Raw genomic sequence first — 21,111 nt, 5'->3', positions numbered from 1 at the left:
CTTGCTTGACCATGGATGGGAACGGCCATAGGATAATCGATGATTTCGGTAAACTGTGTTCAGCAATAAAAGCTTCTCTGTCAGCCCCATTACCCAAAGAGCGGAAAGAACCCAGGTGGTTTGACTCTGCCTGTTCACTAGCAAATAGGGAACTGCGCAGGGCATTAACCACTAAACCAAGGTGCCTAGCATAGGTCCAGGCAGCCAGGAAATCTTATAAACTTAAGTTAGTAGAAAGGAAGGCTGTATTATTAACAGAACAATGGGAATCGCTGGTTGGGAGCGCTAACCTGAAAAACGTCGGCCTTTTCTGGTCAGTCGTCAGAAAAACACGTGAAATGGGCAAACAACTAACCCCAATTAGCTGCAATATAACCAGCAACTTATGGGAGGCCCACTTCTCTAAAATATATGCTGCCCCTCCTGAAGATCCATCTAGCCTCCTCCGTGGACAGCTCCACGGTTTAGAAATAGATCTCCATGAGGTGGTGTTAGCCATCAAAGAGAGTCTTGGAAACAAGGCTCCAGGCCCTGATGGCCTACCCATAGATGTAATCAAGCACAGTCCAGACCTATGGGCACCAATCCTCCTTAATGTTTTTAACAGCCTACCTACAGTTCCCATGCCCACCTCTTGGTCTACTAGCATTATAGTTCCAATTTTTAAAAAAGGCGAGAGATCGGACCCAGTGAATTATCGTCCGATTTCTCTTCTGGACAACACCTTAAAAATCTTGGGACGAATAATCTATAACAGGATCATAGAATGGACTGAAGATACGGGCCTATTGGACCCGTGCCAGATGGGATTCAGAAGCGGGTGGGGAGGGTCGAGCAATGCTTGAATCTGAAATTGATTATTGACAAGTATAGCATTGCCCGATCGTCCCCTATTTATCTTGCGTTCATGGATCTCTCATCCACTTTTGACCTAGTGAATAGATCTAAGCTTTGGGCAATCCTTTTGAACTATGGATTGGACGAGGCTCTTGTCAATTTCCTGGCATACCTCCACACCGACCTCAAAGCACAAGTTAGGATAGGGGTGGGCGGAGAAGTATCTGGACCCATTAACATCGGCAGAGGGGTAAGACAGGGGTGCGTTTTAGCACCCCTGCTGTTCATTATCTATATTAATGGCCTGGCTAAAGCTCTAAAGCAAGTGTCTAGTGATGTACCAACTATCCTGGGGCTCCCTTTGCCAGTTTTATTATATGCTGACGACGCGGTCTTGATGGGACGAACACCTAACGCCCTTCGCCTACTTGTTAAAGGTTTCGTGCAGTACATGGAGGGCCTAGACCTGCGCTTCAATTTAAAAAAATCTTTTATTATGTCGTGTGGCCCTGGGAAATGCAAACTCAATACTATACACATAGGTACAGACAAATTAGAATCTGTAACCTCATTCCCGTATCTTGGTCTGGTTTTCGCTGCGAACGGCTCATGGAGTGGGCATATGGCCCACGCCATGGGCAAGTTCTCGAAAGCCAACAATTCTATATTGAGTTTGCCCCGACTAAAGAAAATAGGTGCCACTAGAGCCATTTAAAATTTTTTTAAGCTACAGTGCCTACCAGTAGCCACATACGGGGCCGAAGTTTGGGGATTGGGATATAGCCCTAGTATCCAGCGAGAAGAAGGACGATTCTGCAGGAAAATACTGGGTGCCCTAATTTCCTCCTCTGAAATGATTTGCCATGAGGAACTTAACCTCCCCTACGTATGCAATTTTATTAGATCTAGCCCAGTTCTCTTCTGGATTAGGATTTGGAGGAACAACTCTGCCGTTTTAACTCAAAACATCATAAAAGATTGTCTTAAATGTGACCACGGCATGTCAATCCCCTGGGTCGCGGGAGTTCTACAAACACTGAGTAACGTGAACAGGGAAGACCTTTTTTCCGACCCCAGTAAGATTGAACTCAAAGATAAAATTGAGGTCAAACAAGCACTGTACACACTTTATAGTTCAGAACGAATGGAAAGGGAAATCCTCAAACCAACTGTTGTGACCTACCAGAGAAATGATTTAAGTAGGACAAACCTTGCACAATACCTCACCCTACCTATGACCAACTGGGAGAGATCATTGCTGTTCCGGCTAAGGGCGGGCTCAATAAAATTTCTGTTGGGCTTCCCCCTTGGCTATCAGCATACAAAAGATTATAATCCATGCCCATGTGATGGTATCAGTAAACAGAACGATTTGCACTTTCTATTCTTCTGTAAATTTTATTTAAGATATATCAACTGGTTTTTAACTCCGTATTTTAAAAAACATAGACCCCTTTCATTAGGGGAGTCCTATTTAATGTTACTTTCCCTGGATACAGATGAATACATTTTCCGCACTAGCACTTTTTTGAGACTCATAACACGTGTACGTAAAATGATGGAAAACCCCTGAAAATAGTCTTATAAGAAATGTACTTGATTTTAATAATTCATGAATTTTACAAACTTGTTCTTGCTGTGTAAATGTACGTTTTTATTGTGGTACTTTTATGAATTTTATGAAATTCGAATAAAGGTCTTTTGAACTTGAACAAACTCAACTCTGGACTATACATTAATAACATTGCCCCTATTGAGCCTAGTCAAAACATTTCAAATAATCAGTACTCTAGACAGTGATCATTCCATGCAACATATTGAAATGAAACTAAACTCCCCTAGGTATACAATGGCTCCAAAAATACCAGGACTACTATCAACCTTCAACCTGAAGCGGCTTAAGTGGACAAGCAAAACACTATCCCAAATAGCGTTGGATGCCAAGAACCTATTACAAATGGTAATGGTAGAGAATGATCTTTGTTCAGAAACTTGGGCTAACTTCCTGGAAAGATTGCCAAAATCAAGCAGCAAGGCCAGGAGGCAGAGCAGTCCCACGACCAAAACCAAATTCTCAATAACTACTTTGGCAATGAAGAAACATCTTCAAAAGCTCACAAGACGGGTACAAGGTCCAAGAACAAAGCAAAGCACCTGGCAAGAAGTTCGGTTGATTAGGAAAGAATACAAAAAGCTAGTATGGATGGAAAAAAGTAACAAATACAATGACTTCTGGGCCAAATTGATGCTTAATACTAAAAAAGCAGACTCCAGGGCGTTCTGGATGCAAATCAACGCAATCAACAGAGCAGCACAACCCACAAGCATGACATGCGTCCCGGAAAGCGTCTGGGTCCAACACGTAATTGACACATTCGCGGTAAAACCAGTGGAGCTCCAGGCCATGATGACTACAACAGCACCCGAAACTACAAGAAATAGGATCAAGGAAAGCAAATCCTTTTCCAGTCCCAGTGTCACGCCCAATTGCGTGGAGGGTTTGGACCAATCAATCTGGTCAGCTGACGATCTACGAATATGTTCTATAATTAAGAAAGGCAAGCAAGAGAGTGCACCGGGGCCAAATGGCATCCCGCAGGCGATCTATAAAGTGGACCCTGAATTCTGGGCAAGCAAATTTAATCTCCTATTCCGGTCAATTAGCAATTCTGGTCGGGTCCCGGAAAGTTGGAGGGGTGCTATCATCAACCCCATCTATAAAGGCGGAGATCGCAAAAATCCAACAAATTACCGCTTAATTGCCCTGATTGATGCAGAGGCAAAATACTATGCATCCCTGGTACTAGCCGATCTAATACAGTGGTCGGACATGAACAGCAAGATCCCGTTGAATCAGACAGGGTTTTGCCGCAGAACTGGTACAATGGCTAATGCAATGGCGCTGTGCATGATTGGCGAAAGCAGTCTACTTAACCATCGGGAACTATATACCTGTTTTGTCGACTTTAAAGCGGCATTCAACCGTGTTAATAGGAATTTGCTATGGGCCAAATTGAAAGAGCAGGGTCTGCCGGAGTCAATCCTAACGCCAATCATCGACCTGTATAGCAACACCTGGATGCAGGTAAAAATCAATAATGGGCAAAGGCTAACCAGGAAGATACACACCTTTGATGGGTTGAAGCAAAGTTGTGTGTTGGCTCCCCACCTCTTCAATTTATTCATGTCCGACTTAACACCAAGGCTCGATCTGATCAATGCCCATCCTCCTCGGCTGGGCACGCTTCGTGTAACACACCTATCCTACGCCGATGATGTGGTCCTGTTAAGCCAGACTCGAATAGGCCTGCATCGGCTACTACAGGAGCTGACCCGCTACACAAAACAGAACATGATAGAAATAAATAGCGCGCAAACTAAAATCATGGTCATAACCAGACGCCATAAACCATCACCAACCTTTACCATAGACAATGTCAAACTAGAAGCAGTTGGAAGTCACAAGTATCTCGGGATACTGCTGGACAAGCGTCTCAATTTCCAGGCACAATTCAACAGCATGGAAAAGAAGGGCATGGCCCTAATGCACGCCTTTATGAGCTTAGCTACCGAACTCAAAGGTCCTTTGGTCTCGCCACTGTTAACAATAATGAAAGCTAAACTTATTCCAACGATATCTTACGGGAGCATATTGCACCATGGCAAGAGTGCACAACTTTTGGATAAAGTGCAAATGAAAATTTACAAGCGTGTTTTCGCGCTACAAAGTAAAGCATCCCCGGCCCAGGTAAGACTGGAACTTGGCCTGAAACCTCAAGTGCTACTGAGGCAGTATGAGACCATAAAATTCTGGTACAATGTCTGGATGCACCAAGAGATCACGATCTATCGTGCTATGTGGGAAACTATTGTCAAATGTCCAAACTCAAACTATGCCAATTACCTTAAAATGTCAATGGAATCAACAAATCTGGCTGGACTCTGGGAATCCAAGCTCCAAGTACCTCTATTCAAACAGGTGGTCAGGAAGGCAGCCATTAAACACTCATTGTTAGACGACAAAATAGCTTTCAGTCTCCGGTCACATGCCTGGATGACTATCCAATCATACAAAAAACTAGTGCCGGCGCACTTCCTGGACCTGGCCTTTTCGCCTTATATCAAACGCAAATATCTTAATATAAGGTTGGGTTGTTTGCCAACCAATGCCGAGCATCCTAAGTGGAAGTCCCAAGAAAGTGAAGGGTGCGGGCTATGAGGTGCAGCAAGACAAGACTTTATCCACCTGATGTGCATCTGCCCGGCTCTTATACAGGAACGTCGGAATTGGTTGAAAGCCAAGTTCAAGCAGTTTGAAATACGTACCTGTAGGTCCGCGATTATACAAACATTATGTACCACAGACCCACAATTCATTTGTAGATCAATCAAATTTATTGAACATTTTGAGAAAAAGCAAAGAACATTGGCAAAATCTTTAACTTGAAATTGTTATACTTTACCCCAGAAAGACACTTGCTTTTACCTCCAATTTTAAATTTTATTATTCTCACATCAGTGTAAATTTTCAGTGTGTTTTTAGTATATCATCATATTTGTATCTTTGTAATGGTTTTAATTAACTATACAATAAAGTTTTTCACTCTTCGATTCACTGCTATGTCAATAAAGGTGGCACTCCTAGGTCGGCCAAGTCTGTTTCCATTTTGGTGTTAAATCTTTAGATGGATAAACTCCCAACCTCAAAAACATCAGGTTATGCTTTTTTGATTTTGAAAAGTGTTTCAGCAGATATGATTGAGGTTTTAAAACGTTGTATGTTGGCACGGATATATGTTTAAACAACTACTGCCTAAACCACGAAGGCTAAACAACGACCAATCCCAAATCACTACGTTTTTTTACGAGTTCCTAAACCACGAATGAATCCACCTCGTGACTGGTCAATAGATGGGACTATTGTAATAACAATACTTATGTGTGTGATGCAAAATAGGATTCTTTGATGTGTTTTGTGCTAAGAGTTCTTTTTCTATTTCACTTTTCTCATAACTGCGTTTAAATGTTTAGACAGATATAGGAATAATCCCCTAATGATGTGATGTGTTCTGTGAAACATATGTTTTCATATAATACAATCACTATAAAAATGAAAAAAAATTGTTTTGAAACATTAAAATCAAAAGTTATGAGGGTTGTTTCGAAGATGATAAAATTGTATTAATGGAATATTTATGGAAATGTTACTTTGTAGTGTGTGCTCAAGAATTCATTTTAAATTGCTTTATTACTCGTGTAATGGCACTGACCAGGGATGTAGGGAAATATAAACTAGGTCTATGAAGCATTTTCTGCCAAAAGCATTCGTTTAATGCCTTGTTTTTCCGAAGAGCCTTGGATGAAATCTTCTCTCTATCAAAAAGAATAAACTGACGTACGTCCATCTTTTAGCCCCCCTCAGACTATTCATCACTGATTTAGTGCATTTTACGAACGGCGCCTTCCTCCTGTAAACACAGAAAATGGACTTTACCTTAACCCCTTCGATGCTTGTGACGGAACCATTCCGTCATCAGTCACGGTTGAGCTGTGCTGATGACGGAACGGTTCCGTCACAACCGCACCCTGTTCTGGAATGTCCAGCACAGGGGGGGAATCGGCGCCGCACGGAAGCGGTTAATACATATGACGAACATCTTAAAACAGTGTAAATACAATTCCTTCACAGCTTATTCCCCGATGTCTGTGACCACACATAGCCTCTACATAACCCCGAAGCCCAAAGTTCATGGGATAATTTATGGGCAATGCCTCTGCAGATACGTGCCACGCATTACCAAGCTGGCAAGATGAAGGGGGCGAAGATCGTGTGGCAGAAGGAGCGGAGGGGAGAGACTCGTGGTTTAGGAAAGTCGTGGTAAGAAAAGTCGTGCTTAAGGAAAGTCGTGCTTTAGGAAAGTCGTGGTTCAGGATTCGTTGTTCAGGTAAGTAGTGATAAAAACTTCGTTGTTAAGGATGTTTCCCTGTTGGCTCACATGTCTTTTGTTTGTCAAAGCAGCTTTGTCTGTTAACAATGATTGCAGACTGATAGCTTTATCAGTTATTCGTTTGAACTCCGGTTAAGCAGGGATTGTGTGCCAGGCCTCTTCTAGTTGTAAGGATACAAGTGACTGGAGTAGCCTGGAGTAAACTGAGTTTTTTTATTCTAGATTGGTTTTCGATTTCTAGCCAACATTGGTGAGCGACGGATAGTTTGTGTCTGCTGCCCTCATTCTCCAATACATTTTCATTAGAGCGCCTTGTCTGACTGGGGTCTGTTTTTTTAATCCGAACGCCAGCATGATATATGTTTGTGTTATATGTCGTAGAATCATAAAAAAGTTTTTTAAAAAGACTCGACTGTAAAATGTTCAAACCTGATGCATCTTTGTTTTTGAGCAATTCTGAACCGTACAAAATTGAAGGCATGAATTTTTCAACTACAACCTTTAGAAGATGATTTGTGGAGCAGTCACTTGTTTTTGCAAGGTTTTAACTGCAAATAGCAGCTGGTTAGCTTTAGTATGTCTGGATGCCACTTGTGGCTTATAGATGAGGTGATCAAGATGTACCCCCAGATATTTGTGAGTTGCAACCTGTTCCAAAATGTAACTATTGGCCTTCCAGATGTATTAGGTTTGCCTTTTCTGTTTTTCTGTTTAAGAGAACTCAAGAGACAGAGGACATTCGTTTTTTGATAGTTGAGGACCAATTGTGCGGTGGTTGTATAATCTACTAGCTGAGTAAATCAGCCGCTGTAGGCCTCAAGGGGGTTTGTTTAGCAAGACGACATCATCAGCGTATTGCAGGCTTTCTATTTTTACGTTTCCCAGTTTTGGGGGGTCTCCTTGTACTTAGCATAGGTGGTTCTCTAAATCTGCTGTGTAGATGTTAAACATGCAGGAAGCCAGGATACACGCCTGTTCTAAGCTGTTGGTGGTAGATTTTTTGAGTGACAATTTGGCCATCTCCTAGTTTGATTTGAATCTATGTTTTTAAATAAAGGTTAATAATTGCCTGAGCAATTTTGAGAGACTATAAAGCACGTATGATGTGTGCTTGATTTAGTGATGGCTTGCTTGGCCAGGAGAGTGACTGCTGATGAATATGTTAAGGTGCTCATTCCTGGACGGAATCCAGTTTGTATTTTGAGGACTAAGGGGCAGATGTAGGACACCAAATACCGGGCGGTAACGGCCGATTTCGGCCGTTACCGACCGGTATTTGGTGTTTGACATGTAGGGGGCCTTAGATTTACAGAATCAGTATATTTACCAATTCGGTAAATTTACCGATTCTGTAAAATACCGAATCAAAAAATATACCGAATCTGTAAATCCAGATGTAGGTAGCACTTCAAACAGTGCCACAGGTCATTACCGATTCGTTATTTACCATGTAATACTATCGCATAGTAAATAATGAATCCCTGTGTACATGCACATCTGTGCATGTACACCTGTGCCATGTGGCACACATACATCCCCAAAGGGCGTGTATGTGTGTCACATGGCACACAAGCCACAATCAGGGGTGCAACAGGGTGTCAAAGTGACACCCTGTTCCCCTTGCAAAATCGGTCATTTTACCGAATCGGTATTGACCGATTCGGTAATTGACATTGATTCCTATGGGCCTGTAGGCCCATAGGAATCAATGGCAATTACCGAATCGGTAAATACAGATTCGGTAATTACCGAATCATACAGATTTAGTAAAAATTACCGATTTTTTACCTACCTCTGATTTACCGAATCTAGAATACCGATTCGGTAAAATTCGGTATTCTAGAGTCAGTAAATCAGATTTACTTACATCTGGGCCCATGATCATACGGGTAACCCAGTCCTCTAAATCAGACAGCAAATTTGAGACATAGATCTTGGCCTCCACATCTATTAGTGCGATTAGTCTATAATTGTTAGGGTTTGAATGGACTATTGTTTTGTATGTCGGTTTGAAGTATGCTATCTCGCCATGAGTCTAGTATATTGCCTGTGTCTAGTGCGTAAGTAAATAGGAGGGTGGACCAAAAGGTTGAATCTCCTTTGAATAAAGGATTGGCAGGCGATTTGGCCCAGGCGCCCCTTCGGTTCTGAGCTTTTTCATGGTGTGCCTAACCAGCTTTTGCATAAACTGTGTGTTGGAATCCTTTTGATTGGCCTGTGTTATTGAGTGCCTGCTTGAATGTGCCTCTCTTTCAATAACACTGGATTGACATGTTGAAGTGTTATTGATTTCAGATGAAAAAAGAGTAGCCTTCAATTTGGTTTGGAAGAACGGGGCATTGGTAACCTCTTTCAAACTTAGGTCTGGCTGGATCTCTCCCGACCTGGCTAGTTGGTGAGCAGCGCTGAGCCGCATCATTGTATGTGGTGGCTATGTGAACTCTCCAGATGGCTTCCATGATGTCTGAATTGCAGTGACAGTTATGTCCATTTAATAAGCTGTTAGCCCAGAAAAGCTTAGAGTTACTTTGCGGACTGGCATGGAGCATTTTCATCCAGATGGCCTGTTGTATGTGTACTTGTTATGAGAGCCTTGGGCTCTAATTGATCTTTACTCTGATTACTTTTGCTCTATTACAGGCAAAATTCCCCTCAATGGATTTGTTGTGAATGGTGCCTATCTTGGCGTCCTCAAAGAGATCTGGGGTTGATCCCCTGCAGTGCAGTTTTAGAAAGTCTGTTATGATTGCCCTCTTGATGTCATTGATGCTAGTGCAAGACATGTCTATCATGCTAGACTCTCTTTTCTCGATGATGTCTGTGTCTGACTCTGAGGCTGGATCCTGTGCGCCATTAGTTTTTGTTGCTGAGGATATTTGATCCCCTTTCTCCTTCTTGGGCTTTCCTTGAGTTTTTACTGCACCTCTGATTTTGCCCAATCTCAGTTTGAGCCTTGGATGAGCCTAGTTTAGGTTCTAATTTAGTTTCTAGTTAGCACCGACTCCCTCCATCCCTCCTTCGAGCCGGGGGTGTGACTGGGCGGAGGAAGACTGAAGGTGCAACTGGAGGTGCGATTGAATGATTGCTGTTAAAACAATGAGGTTGAAGTATGCCTTGGGTGATTCCTTAGTAGAGTGTTACTCCTTCAACTAGGGCTCCTCCTCGTTTGAGTCCAAGTCTGGAGTCTGGGATCAGTGGTTCTAGAGTCTCCAGGGCTCTGTTAGACACGCTTTGAGATTCAAGGGTTGTCTTTTGCTGCTATGCGCCGTTTTTTTAGCTGTCTTAGTTGCTGCCTCCCCTGTAGGTTCACTTTAGAGACGAAAAGAAGGGAGCAGGTCCTTAAGTGGATGCGCTGTCTGCTCAGTGAGAAAAGAAGACTTACTGCGTGAAGTTTTAGTGAGGAAAGGGTCGACATGCTTTCGGGTTCGGCTTTCCTGGGGGATCAGAGCCCTCTTGCTCCTACCCTCTTGGCCCTGCCTTCTTACAGATGAGGAGTCATCAATTGAAATGAGGCTGGTGGTTGGCCCTCCTCACTACTTGTGATTGGTTGAGGGTATACGCCTCTACTAGTTCTGTTGCCCCTGTGGCATCTGGCACCTAGTACTGAGCCTTGTCGAGCTGGAGGTGAGCGGGGCCCACCAGACAGAGCCCGCAGGCTGCCCCTGAGCCTAGTTGAGCCGCCTCCATGGTTCAGCCTGGGGCACACACTCTGTGGCCGCAAACTAACGGCGTCACACTCTCCTTGCCTTGCTTTCTGCACCACGGGTGGCTGTCACTGCCGGGAGCAGCTTGGTGGGGGTAGGAACTGCTGGTGTCTCGGTAGTGGCTTAGTCGAGGATGGGGGAGCAACGGCCGGGAGCTCACAGATGGAAGGGTGTGGAGCTTCCTTGCTACTTTGATGTCTCATTGCCAATCCTCTCAGCACTCTCACATCTACATGCTGCAGGCTCAGAACACAGCTACAATTACCAAAGTGCTATACGTTTCTAGGTGCTGACAGCATATCCTTCATAAGCCTACTGATCCTCATACTACTGTTCCTCCCCACTCTGATCCTTCTGGTCTGCTGGGTTCTTCTCCACCTGGCCCTGTTGTCCTGGTTCTACTAGTCCTGGCTTTCCTAGTATTCCTCATTTGGGTCATACTGATACTCTTTGGTCCCTGTAATTGTGGGCTACCTGGTACTGTAGCATCGGGTCCTAGTCCTTTTAGGCTGGAACTGGTCAATGTTTTACCTTGTTCTTGCCTATCATGGACTCCTAGTAATGGTCCTCCTGGGTTTGGTCTTCCTCATCTCTTTGGCATTGGTCCTCCTAGTTACCATGTCGTGGATCACCCTAGTTCATGTAGCCCTTGTTACTCAGGTTAAGGGTTCCCTGAATCTGACCCTCATGGACCATCTGATCCTGGTCCCTCTGGCCCTGGATCTCCTGGTCCTTCATATCTCTTCTAGCTCTGCTGGCCTAGCGTCACCTGGTGCTGCTAACCATGGTCTTTTCAGGTTTTGCTCTTCCTGCTCAAAGTCCTTTCGCCTCTGGACCCTTGGCTTTGCTTAGTCTGATTTCTGTGGACTTGGTTCTTATTTCCATCGGTCTCCTGGTACTGCAGCTTTTTCTCAGTACACCTAGATCTGCTACGTTTGATCCTGGACGTCCTCCGCCCTTCTACTCGGTACACTCGGGCCTTCCAAGCCCTCCCCGTATTATGGTCCAAGACCTTCTGTTCCTTCCACCCCTTGCCCTTTTGTTCCTTCAGGCCCTTGTCCACTGGATCCAGATCATCTTGTTCTACATCCTTCTTTTCTTCATGATCCTTTTCTCCCTGGTACCGGTAACCCTAGTCTGCTTTTTATTTGTCCTGCTCCTCCTTGTCCCAGTCCTCCCTGGGATTGGTAACCTTGGTCCTTGTGGATCAGATTACCCTAGGCCTGCTTCTTCTTGTCCTGGTACTCGTGGCTCTGGTCATCCTAGCCCTCCTGGGCGGTCCACTCCTTCTCCTCATCCTTCTACAGCTCACCATCCTCCTCCTACTGGTTACACTCCTTTCTCCCCAAAGTCCCCTCCACAATGACTTTAGTCAGGTATTGCCTCCAAGCGTGTCAGTCCCATATATTTTTTTTTTACTTACAGATTTCTTTTTTGGAGCCTGCTCTTCCAAGGACTGAAATTAGGGCTCAGCAGAGACAGGACGTTGCCCACTTTAAACACTGCCTAGCATGTTAAAAACAAATCTACCATTCCCAAGATACATTGGATGGCTAAAATGGCAGCAAATCCTGTTCTCTTCTATTTGGTAAGCGACTGAGCAGTTTTATTATTGCGCGGTACCCACTTGTAATCCTCACAGAAAAGACCACTAAGCGACTCTTTGACCCCTGTTGAAGCTATCACCGAGCTTAATACAGCATTGGAATTTTGAATATAAGTCAATGCTACTTATCAGCATAAACTACACAAGTTGTGAGAGTTATTTTTATCAAATTCCCTTTTTTTGTATATGATCTTGTCCTGACGAAAGCTCCGTAGACCCGGCTGGGCTTAGAGAGCTGAAACATGTTGACATATTTTCCATAGATATGCGGTAATCCAGTAACTTGATTACCTTCATATCGCAAACTTTTACTAATAGTGACTAGACCCTTCTTCTTTCAATAAATAACTATTTTGGCTAGTCACTATTTTTTACCTCCTTTTTACCTCCCTTTTCACTATTTCTGGACACTTCTACCTGTACCGGAGGTAGCCTCGGGTGAGGCTGGCACCCAGCACGTTAATCGATTACCCTATGAATACGCCACGACTCCTGGTGGGGCGGAAAAAAGATATACCGCAACGATAAAATCAGGATGTCTATGAGGGTTTTCGAGTACAAACCAATGGTTTTGTAGAAACTAGTGTCCATTCTATTTTTGATTACTGCGTAAAATGGCAGTGTGTCTGAAGGGGCCACTCATGGCATGGTATCAATACGTAGCTGTGCCTGAACCCACTTAGCTGAGTGAGTAGACACTACTCCAATAAAGTCCCCTGATGCATTGCTTACCTATGTCTTTATTTCACTTCTCTGTTCCACAGAGGCCCTATTACTGTGCCTCACTCAATTTACCTCCTGCAAGCATCCCGAGACACTGTGCCCCAACCACCAATTGCTTACTGTACATGCCCCTCCCTCTGTGGCACAGATACCATCTCTCTTTGCATTCCTTGTTTGCTACTGTTTGTCAACTGCTGCTATCTAGCCAGGTCAGAAATACTAACCAATACAATCCTCCTTAAAAGAATCCTAAAACTAATACCAGGCCTTCTGAAGAAGCCCAAAATGGGCCCAGCCCTAAAAAATAAACACAATTGAAAAAAGATGTATGTATCATGCTTTGAAATCAAACTCATTGATGTTTGCAGACAGCCAAATACTCCTAGACTGCAGTGTGAAATATCTGTGCCATATCATGAAGTTACTAAACCAGTTGTTTTGATTCCTACATGTCTTATTTTAATATTTAAAACAAAATACATGTTTTATTCAAAATTGATTTAGCTGTTTTTTGATCTGTAAACAAATTAGCTTAATTCATGCACTTTTGTACATTTGTTTTTGCACTTTCTTTTAAATTCTTCACACATGCAGCTTCTACAATAGCCATGACCCTACCATTGCCAGGAGTCACTTTTTTCTTTATGTTCGGCTAAATAAAGACCGTCTACACACTAGTAATCCGGCTGCTGGTCAAATAGCACTCCATCTCTGCTATATAATCTGAAACTTCCAGACGATCCATTTCATATGGTAGTTTACATTGACATGAGCATCCATATACTCTTTCTCATAAAAGTTACATTTTCACATTGATAGTATTTTTCATGTCAAATCTAAAGTTTAAGGATTATAGACTTGAAGTACTGCCAAAGTGACTAAAGCGATTTTGCCAAACTGTGCAGATATGTCTGTTCTTAATAATAATGCAAACAACTGTTATACTAGCCTTGTATTCTCTTTATTCTTGCAGATCAGCTATGGCGCCCTGGATTCTATCTTCAGTGATAGGGTCCAGTTTCCATCTCTGTACCGCACCGTTCCAGATGAACACTCCCAGGCAGAAGCCATTGTTGAACTTCTGCAGCACTTTGGCTGGAACTGGGTTGGAATGATCGTATCTGAGGATGACAGCAGCCAGAGGGCGAGTGAAGACCTGAGAGTTATTTTTAGCAAGAGAAGTATCTGCATTGAATACACTTCGGTTATCACTCAACCCAACCTTGATGTGGACGCCAGGAAGGCCATTGAAGACATCAATAGTCACTCAGCAAATGTCATCATCTTATACTGCACATATACTTACTTTCTACTGCTCGTGGGAAAGGAAGAGTGGAAGAATGTGTCTGGTAAAATTTGGATTACTGGAGCCTCCACGACAATTCTCACCAACAAAGGTCTTATAAATCTGCTGCATCCACTGAATGGCTCCATAGTCCTGTCCGTTCGTAAAGGAGAGATTCCTGGGTTAAAGGAGTATCTCCAAAGTGCCATCCCTTCAAAACAGCCAGACAATATCTTCATTAAAAAACTCTGGTATTTTGAAATGGCCTGCAGAGATAACAGCATTTTTGAAGTAGTGCACAATGAATCTAGCTGCGTTCAAATTGGAAAACTTAAAACCTTAGAAATGTCACTTTATGATGTAGATAGTTTCAGACTCACCTACAGCATTTATGCTGCTGTGTACGCTGCAGCATACGCTTTACATTTAATGCTTAATGTTTCTGACCAAGAAAGGATCAGCGAGGAACCAGGAATGAAAAGTACAGTTCATCCATGGCAGGTAAATTATTTTCTTGAGTTAATTATTGTTTTACTTTTGCTTTAGAAACATTTTACTGTAGTTTACTTACTGGAGAAGTGTGGCTCACTGGTTAGAGGAGGCAGACCTGGAAGCAGAGGTCAGCCCGGGACCAGGGTTCAATTCCCGGCTCGGCGTGGTCTGGAGTCCTAAAATGTCCATGGACTCGACAATTCTCGCTCCGGTGCCTACTCGATTCATGGGTCACACTCTGCGACTCTGGGCAATAGCTTGCTTAATCTCCACAACGGCCCCTCGCAGTGGGATGCCTGGCTTTCACCTTGTGGATACCCTGCCGGGGTTATCTCACAGGGGAATACCAGGACGGGTTCCCTAAGCAAGCGCTTAGAAACCGCTTGGTGATTTGCGCTATATAAATTCCTGTACATTTACATTTACTTCACCACACTATGGGCCATATTACCAAGAAAGGGCGATGCATTATCGCTGCTTTTATCGGCAGGAAACTGCCGCGAAAGTGGCGATAATGGGCTTGATAATATGCCCTTGTGAATCCCCATAGAAGCCCAGGTTAACATCAGAACCTGGGCTTCTATGGGAATTCACAGGGGCATATTATGAAGCCCATTATCGCCACTTTAGCAGTTTCCAGCCGATAAAAGCGGCGATAATGTACCGCCCTTTCTTGATAATATGGCCCTTTTTTTTTTTTTTAACTTTGCCTTGGTGCAAGCAAATGATAGTAGCACAGGTTCCTACATCTTAAGATGATCAGACATGCCACGCTAGCCATGTTCAAGAATCCTCAGCCAACTGCTAATGGTAATTCCTGACTTCTGTTCAACAGCTTGACAATGTTTTCATCAGCCATAAAACACTTGACAGTCAGCACTCCATTTCCCCATGAAGCGTTCCACCTCCCTCTGTTGTAGAACCTGACACTGAAAATCTGTATTACTGTTTGTCACTAACTTAACACTGCTTGTTATGTTAGTGCAAATTTGCAACTGATAATGTACCTGGGGACTTTCTCATCTTCACAGGAGCTTCATGAGCCCTTTATGTAAACGTTAAGCAAAATAGGCTGTCTTGACTATGTAGAATACTTAAACATACAGGGCCCGATTCACAGAACTAACTTAAGACAAAATCCTAAACTTACTACCATTTTGGTATTCACAGAAGGCACTTACTCATTTTGGTATTCACAGAAAGCACTTACTCATTTCGGTATTCACAGAAGTTAGGAGTCCTAACTTTAGGACTCTTAAATGCCTTCTGTGAATACCGAAAGTCTTAAAGTTAGGATTTTTCTCAATTTAGTAGTAGTAAAGTTAGGACTCCTAACTTTAGGACTCCTAAATGCATTCTGTGAATACCGAAAGTCTTAAAATTAGGAATTTTCTCAATTTAGTAGTAGTAAAGTTAGGACTCCTAACTTTTGGACTCCTAAATGCCTTCTGTGAATACCGAAAGTCTTAAAATAAGGGTTTTTCTCAAAAAGAGTAGAGAACCATGAAAAGAAAAGAAAGACAAGATTCACCAGAAAACAGAGCTAAGGAATAAAATAAAACAGATTATTCACAAAACCTTTTAGGAGTAACAATGACTCTGGAACTCCAATGTTCAAAAGGAACAGGTGGGACAAGCTCATCTTGGCCATTCGACAAGGGGCTTGACCTTGTCTTGAATACTTTAGACAGGTTCCACCAATGACCCCCTTCCACTTGAACTGCATTGTTACCGATCTTGATAACTTTGATAGGTTCACCATATTTATACTTCCCTTTCTTGGTATGCACAGTGTTAGATCTGGGGGTCTCTAGTTGGCAATGGTATTCACCTTTGTCCAAATAGGGACCCTTACTTCTAAGTCAGGATAAGGGGATTACACTCCTTAATAACCCCTGCTCACCCACTTGGTAGCTTGGCACGAGCAGACAGGCTTATCTCAGAGGCAGTGTGTTAAGCATTTGTGAATATACACAGTAATACAGTGAAAACACTACCGATGGACACAACAAAGGTTTTGTATTCTTTATATAGACTTAAACACAAGACCACAAACGACAAAAATCCACAAAACTACAGTTAATATTGCTTCAAAGAAGATTAAAGTTGCTTAGTTCAAGTTGATGGTAAATGCGACAAAGTTCTCAACAAAGTACCTGGATGCGTAACGCAAAGTAAACAAAAGGCTCGCAAAAGGGGAGATGCGTCGGTTCCGTGATCCGGGGGAGTGGTTGCGTCCTGCCTCAATGCTTGCGCAGAGTAGGGGACTCGTCGTGAGCCTTACCGGTGCGGAGGTGATGCGTAGATTCTCGGCCTGCGGGCCTGTTGTGGTGCGCAAGATGGCGCCTTGAAGCGATGATCGGGTTGCGATGCGAGACGATGGCGCCCTTGATGCGACGATGCTATGACGATGCGATGACGCCCTGGCAGCCTTGCGATGACTCTGGACTTTCGAGCCGCGACATGCCCTGCAACACGCTTCTCCGGTGATGCGATGACGACTCTCACGATGGCGTCACGCTTCTCCGGTGATGCGACAGCAGGCAGCTTCGATGAACACACGCTTCCAGGGAGATGCGGCGAAGGTTCACTTCTCCGGCGTTGCAACGATTTCAGCTGCGGCAGCGACACGCTTCTTCTCGATGCGTCGTGCTTCCAGCTCCCAGCGGCACGCAAGTGTCTGGGGTCAGAATTCCCAGCAAGGAAATTCCGGAGGGAGCTGGAGGTGAAGTCTTTTGTCCCTGAGATTTCAGCAGGAGGCAAGCACAGTTCAAGCCCTTGGAGAATATTCTGTAGATGAAAGTCCTTACAAAGTTCCTTCTCCTTTCCCTTGGCAATGAAGTAACCACTGCACGCCAACCCAGCCAACAGCCCACTGGCAGAGGGGCAGTCCAAACTCCTGCAGCTTCCTTGGCTTTTCTCCTTGGCAGAAAGGTTTCTTGTCCAAAAGTGATCTAATTTCTTGGGATCAGGGTCCCAATATTTATACCCCAAAATCCTTTGTTCTCTGAAGGCAGAGGGGCTTCTGCCTAGTCCACACCAGTTCCTGTGCACTTTGTTTACATGACTCTCTTCTTCCTTTCACTGTGCAGGGCAGAGACAACAGCCACCCCACAGGAGGTAGAGTCAGCACAGGGGAGGGAAGATGCAGCTCAGGAGCACTCTGTTGACATGATTCCTCCTCTCCATTCACAGTGCAGGGCAGAGACATCAGACACGCCACAGGGGGTGGAGCCAGCATTGTAGAGGGAAGGCCCAGTCCTATTCAGGTCCCAGATGCAACTCCTCCCTCCCATGTAGATGCAGATCTCTCTGTTCACCACCGGGCTGCCACAGCCTGTCTCCTGGAATTCCCCAGCCCTGTCACTCACAAACCCAGACAAGGAATACACAACCGAGCTGAGGCAGGCCTGGATAGTTAGGCAAGAATACCTACTTTCTAAAAGTGGTATTTTCAAACACAGAATATGAAAAACAACTTTACTAAAAGATGTATTTTATTATTCTGAGTTCAGGCATACTGAATTCGAATTTCTACTGTGTTCCATCAGTCAGTTAGGATTATAAGAATGTAATAATCTAACTGCCCATTCTGGCCTATGGAGAACAGGTAGCCTTCAATAGTGAAAAACAAAAATAGCTGTAATTCACTATTCGAACATGCTACACACATCAGAGCATGTCCTACCTTATACTTACAATACACCATGCCCTTGGGCCTACCATAGAGGAGTCTAATATGAAGCCAATGGAAGGTTTAGGGACTGGCAAGTGGGTGCACTTGGCCACGTCGACATGGCAGTGCTAGACTGCACACAGGCCTTGAAATGGCAGGCCTGAGACATAGTTTACAAGCCGCTTCTGTGGGTGGCACAACCAGTGCTGCAAGCCCACCAGCAGCATTTGATATACAAGCCCTGGGCACGTGCACTGTACTAGGGGCTGACAGATAAATCAAATAACCCAATCATGGAATAACCAATTAGTACATCAATTTAACATAGGGACCACTTGCACTGTGGCACTGATTAGCAGTGGCACAGTGCCCAAAGCCTAAAACCAGCAAAAACATATCAAAACAGAGGAGGCAATCCATCAAAAATGGAAGGGAGACTCACGCCAATGATGCCAGGTCTAACAGCGGGAATCTTGATACAAACAAAATCACCCACATAAAGAGGAACAACCTTGACACCCTTTTTTTGTCAAACCATAGCTTTTGTTTACTCTGCACACAATCAGAATTAAACTTGATGATTTCCATAAGGCAATCGACATTAGACTCAGATTTTAACCATTGGATCATCCATCTGAGCCTGAAACATGTATTGGCCCTTCTACCCCTTAGGAGCTCAAACGGGAAAACCTTAGTGGATGAGTGAGGGGTGGTCCTATAAAATTAAAGCATGCTCTCTAAAGACTTCATAACGTCATGGTTTACCTCCCACCACCCACTTTACACACTCACTCACCACCCGATTCATTCTTTCTACGAGACCGTTTGTCTGTGGGTGATAGAGGGAACTTTTCAAGTGTTACACACCACTGGAAGTCAAGAAAAACTCAAAATATTCACTCAGAAATTGAGTCCCATTATCTGAGACGAGGAACTTGGGAAACCCTTCCCTCAGAAAAACATCTTTCAAGAAAGCAATAACGCTGGTAGAGCTATCTTCCTTGACCATCTTAATCTCAGGCCATTTAGATGCATAGCCAATCAAAACTAGAATGTACTTCTTTCCCAAAGGTAATACCTCATATGGACCCATGATGTCGACTTCTACCTTGATCCAGGGACCAGAGGGACACTCGATAGGTGAAAGGGGAGGAGTAGAAATCTTAAAGGTTTTCTCAGCTGAGCAACACACAGGACAATTTTCCATGAGCACACTAATCTCAGCATCCATGCTCGGCCACCAGAAGTCCTGACGAAAACAACGTTTGGTGAGCGTGACACCTAAATTAGCCTTGTGAGCTTTTTTGACAATGGTGGGCCTAACAGAGTGAGGAGGTATTAGTTTGTCACATCTCGTGAGTACACCATCCTCTTAATAGATTTCAGATTCAATTTTCTAATAGGGCTGCAAGAGAGGAGACAACCCATTTTCCCTAGGCCAGCCTTCTTTGACTAACACACACACTTGTTTAAGAAGACTATCCTCTAACAAAGCTGCTCTCTAATCCTCCTCCGACCAAACAGCGAGATCAGAGATGTCCATGGCAGACACAAAGCAATCTTCAGCATCTTCCTCACACAATTCTTGGAAGCCAGTACCTTCACATCCATCACTGCTTTGAGGAAAACGGTAAAGAAAATCTGGCCTACCATTTCTACCGCCTGGAATGTGTGAAACATCAAATTGGTATTGAAGCAGCTTTCTAACGATCCTTGTTATCCTGGGAGTGCAACACTTACTAGGACCAGAACCAAGGATGGAAACCAGAGGTTTGTGGTCTGTGACTAGTTTGAAACATCTTCCCCACACATAGGGACACAACTTTTCAATCGACAATAAACAAGCAAGTAATTCCTTTTCAATTTCGGAATATTGGGCCTCTGCATTCCTCGGCACCCTAGATGCAAAGGCAACAGTGTTTGCTCTGTCGCCACAACTTTGTGTGAGGATAGCCCCTAAACCCACTTGAGTAGAATCTACAGCTATACAGCAGGGCAAATCAGGGTCAAATGAGGTCAGAACCTCACTGTTCTTCAAAGAAGGCTTGACTACATTGAACGCACAATCACACTCCTCAGACCAATCAAATTTAACTCCTAATTGAGCATATTGCTAATGGGCCGAACAATTGGAGCATAATTGGGGATAAACCTTGAATAGTATTCAAACAAACCTAGCAAGGACTTGACGCCAGCCTTGTCTTTGGGTACAGAAGCATTGGAAATGGCATCCATAAGTCCTTGCCTAGGCTTAATACCTTCCTGTGATAGTAAATAACCAAGAAGTTCAATCTCTTTGCAAAGAAACTTCAATTTTTGGGACTTAAGAACAAAACCATTTTTTTAAAAAAAGTTGAGTACTTTTCTGAGGATGGTGTCATGTGAATCAGCGTGTTTGGCATAGATCAGCACATCATCCTGAGAGACAAGCACCCCATCAACCTCCCTCAAAAGATGCTGCTTAACCCTCTGGGAAAAGGGGAAACAAGGGAACCCTACTCACAGCGGAACCAGGGCAAAGTGTATATCCAAAGAACAATGGTTCCTGTGGCATACGAATATATAGAATATACAATACTCGACAGCTTAAATAAGCAATATTCACTTGTAACAGAGAAGGGTTTGGCAGAAAAAGAAACACACATATGCAAAATTTATAAGAAAGACTTCTTATATTTCAACTCATGAAAAGTATCCATATTTACAACAGCAACACATATACAAAAGGTTGTATGTACAGTGTAAAGTGCAGTGCGTCCCAAGTGATTATGTGAGCAAAAACAAACACAAATAATGAATGATCTATACAGTTTTGCGTTATGGGTATTTACACAGGGAAA

General features: G+C 43.6%; 1 protein-coding gene across 1 annotated transcript in view; it reads left to right on the top strand.

Moving 5' to 3' along the window:
• The window catches only part of LOC144762818 (vomeronasal type-2 receptor 26-like), a 662,664-nt gene that overhangs the window by 341,844 nt on the left and 299,709 nt on the right, over positions 1-21,111 (top strand). Inside the window, exon 3 of the mRNA XM_078648099.1 lies at positions 13,792-14,604. Within this exon, the coding sequence (XP_078504225.1) occupies positions 13,792-14,604 (813 nt within the window). The remainder of the gene's footprint in view (positions 1-13,791; positions 14,605-21,111) is intronic.

This window comes from Lissotriton helveticus, chromosome 6, assembly GCF_964261635.1.
Source record: "Lissotriton helveticus chromosome 6, aLisHel1.1, whole genome shotgun sequence".
NCBI classification, from domain to species: domain Eukaryota; kingdom Metazoa; phylum Chordata; class Amphibia; order Caudata; family Salamandridae; genus Lissotriton; species Lissotriton helveticus.
This window is presented reverse-complemented; position numbering and strand designations above follow the sequence as displayed.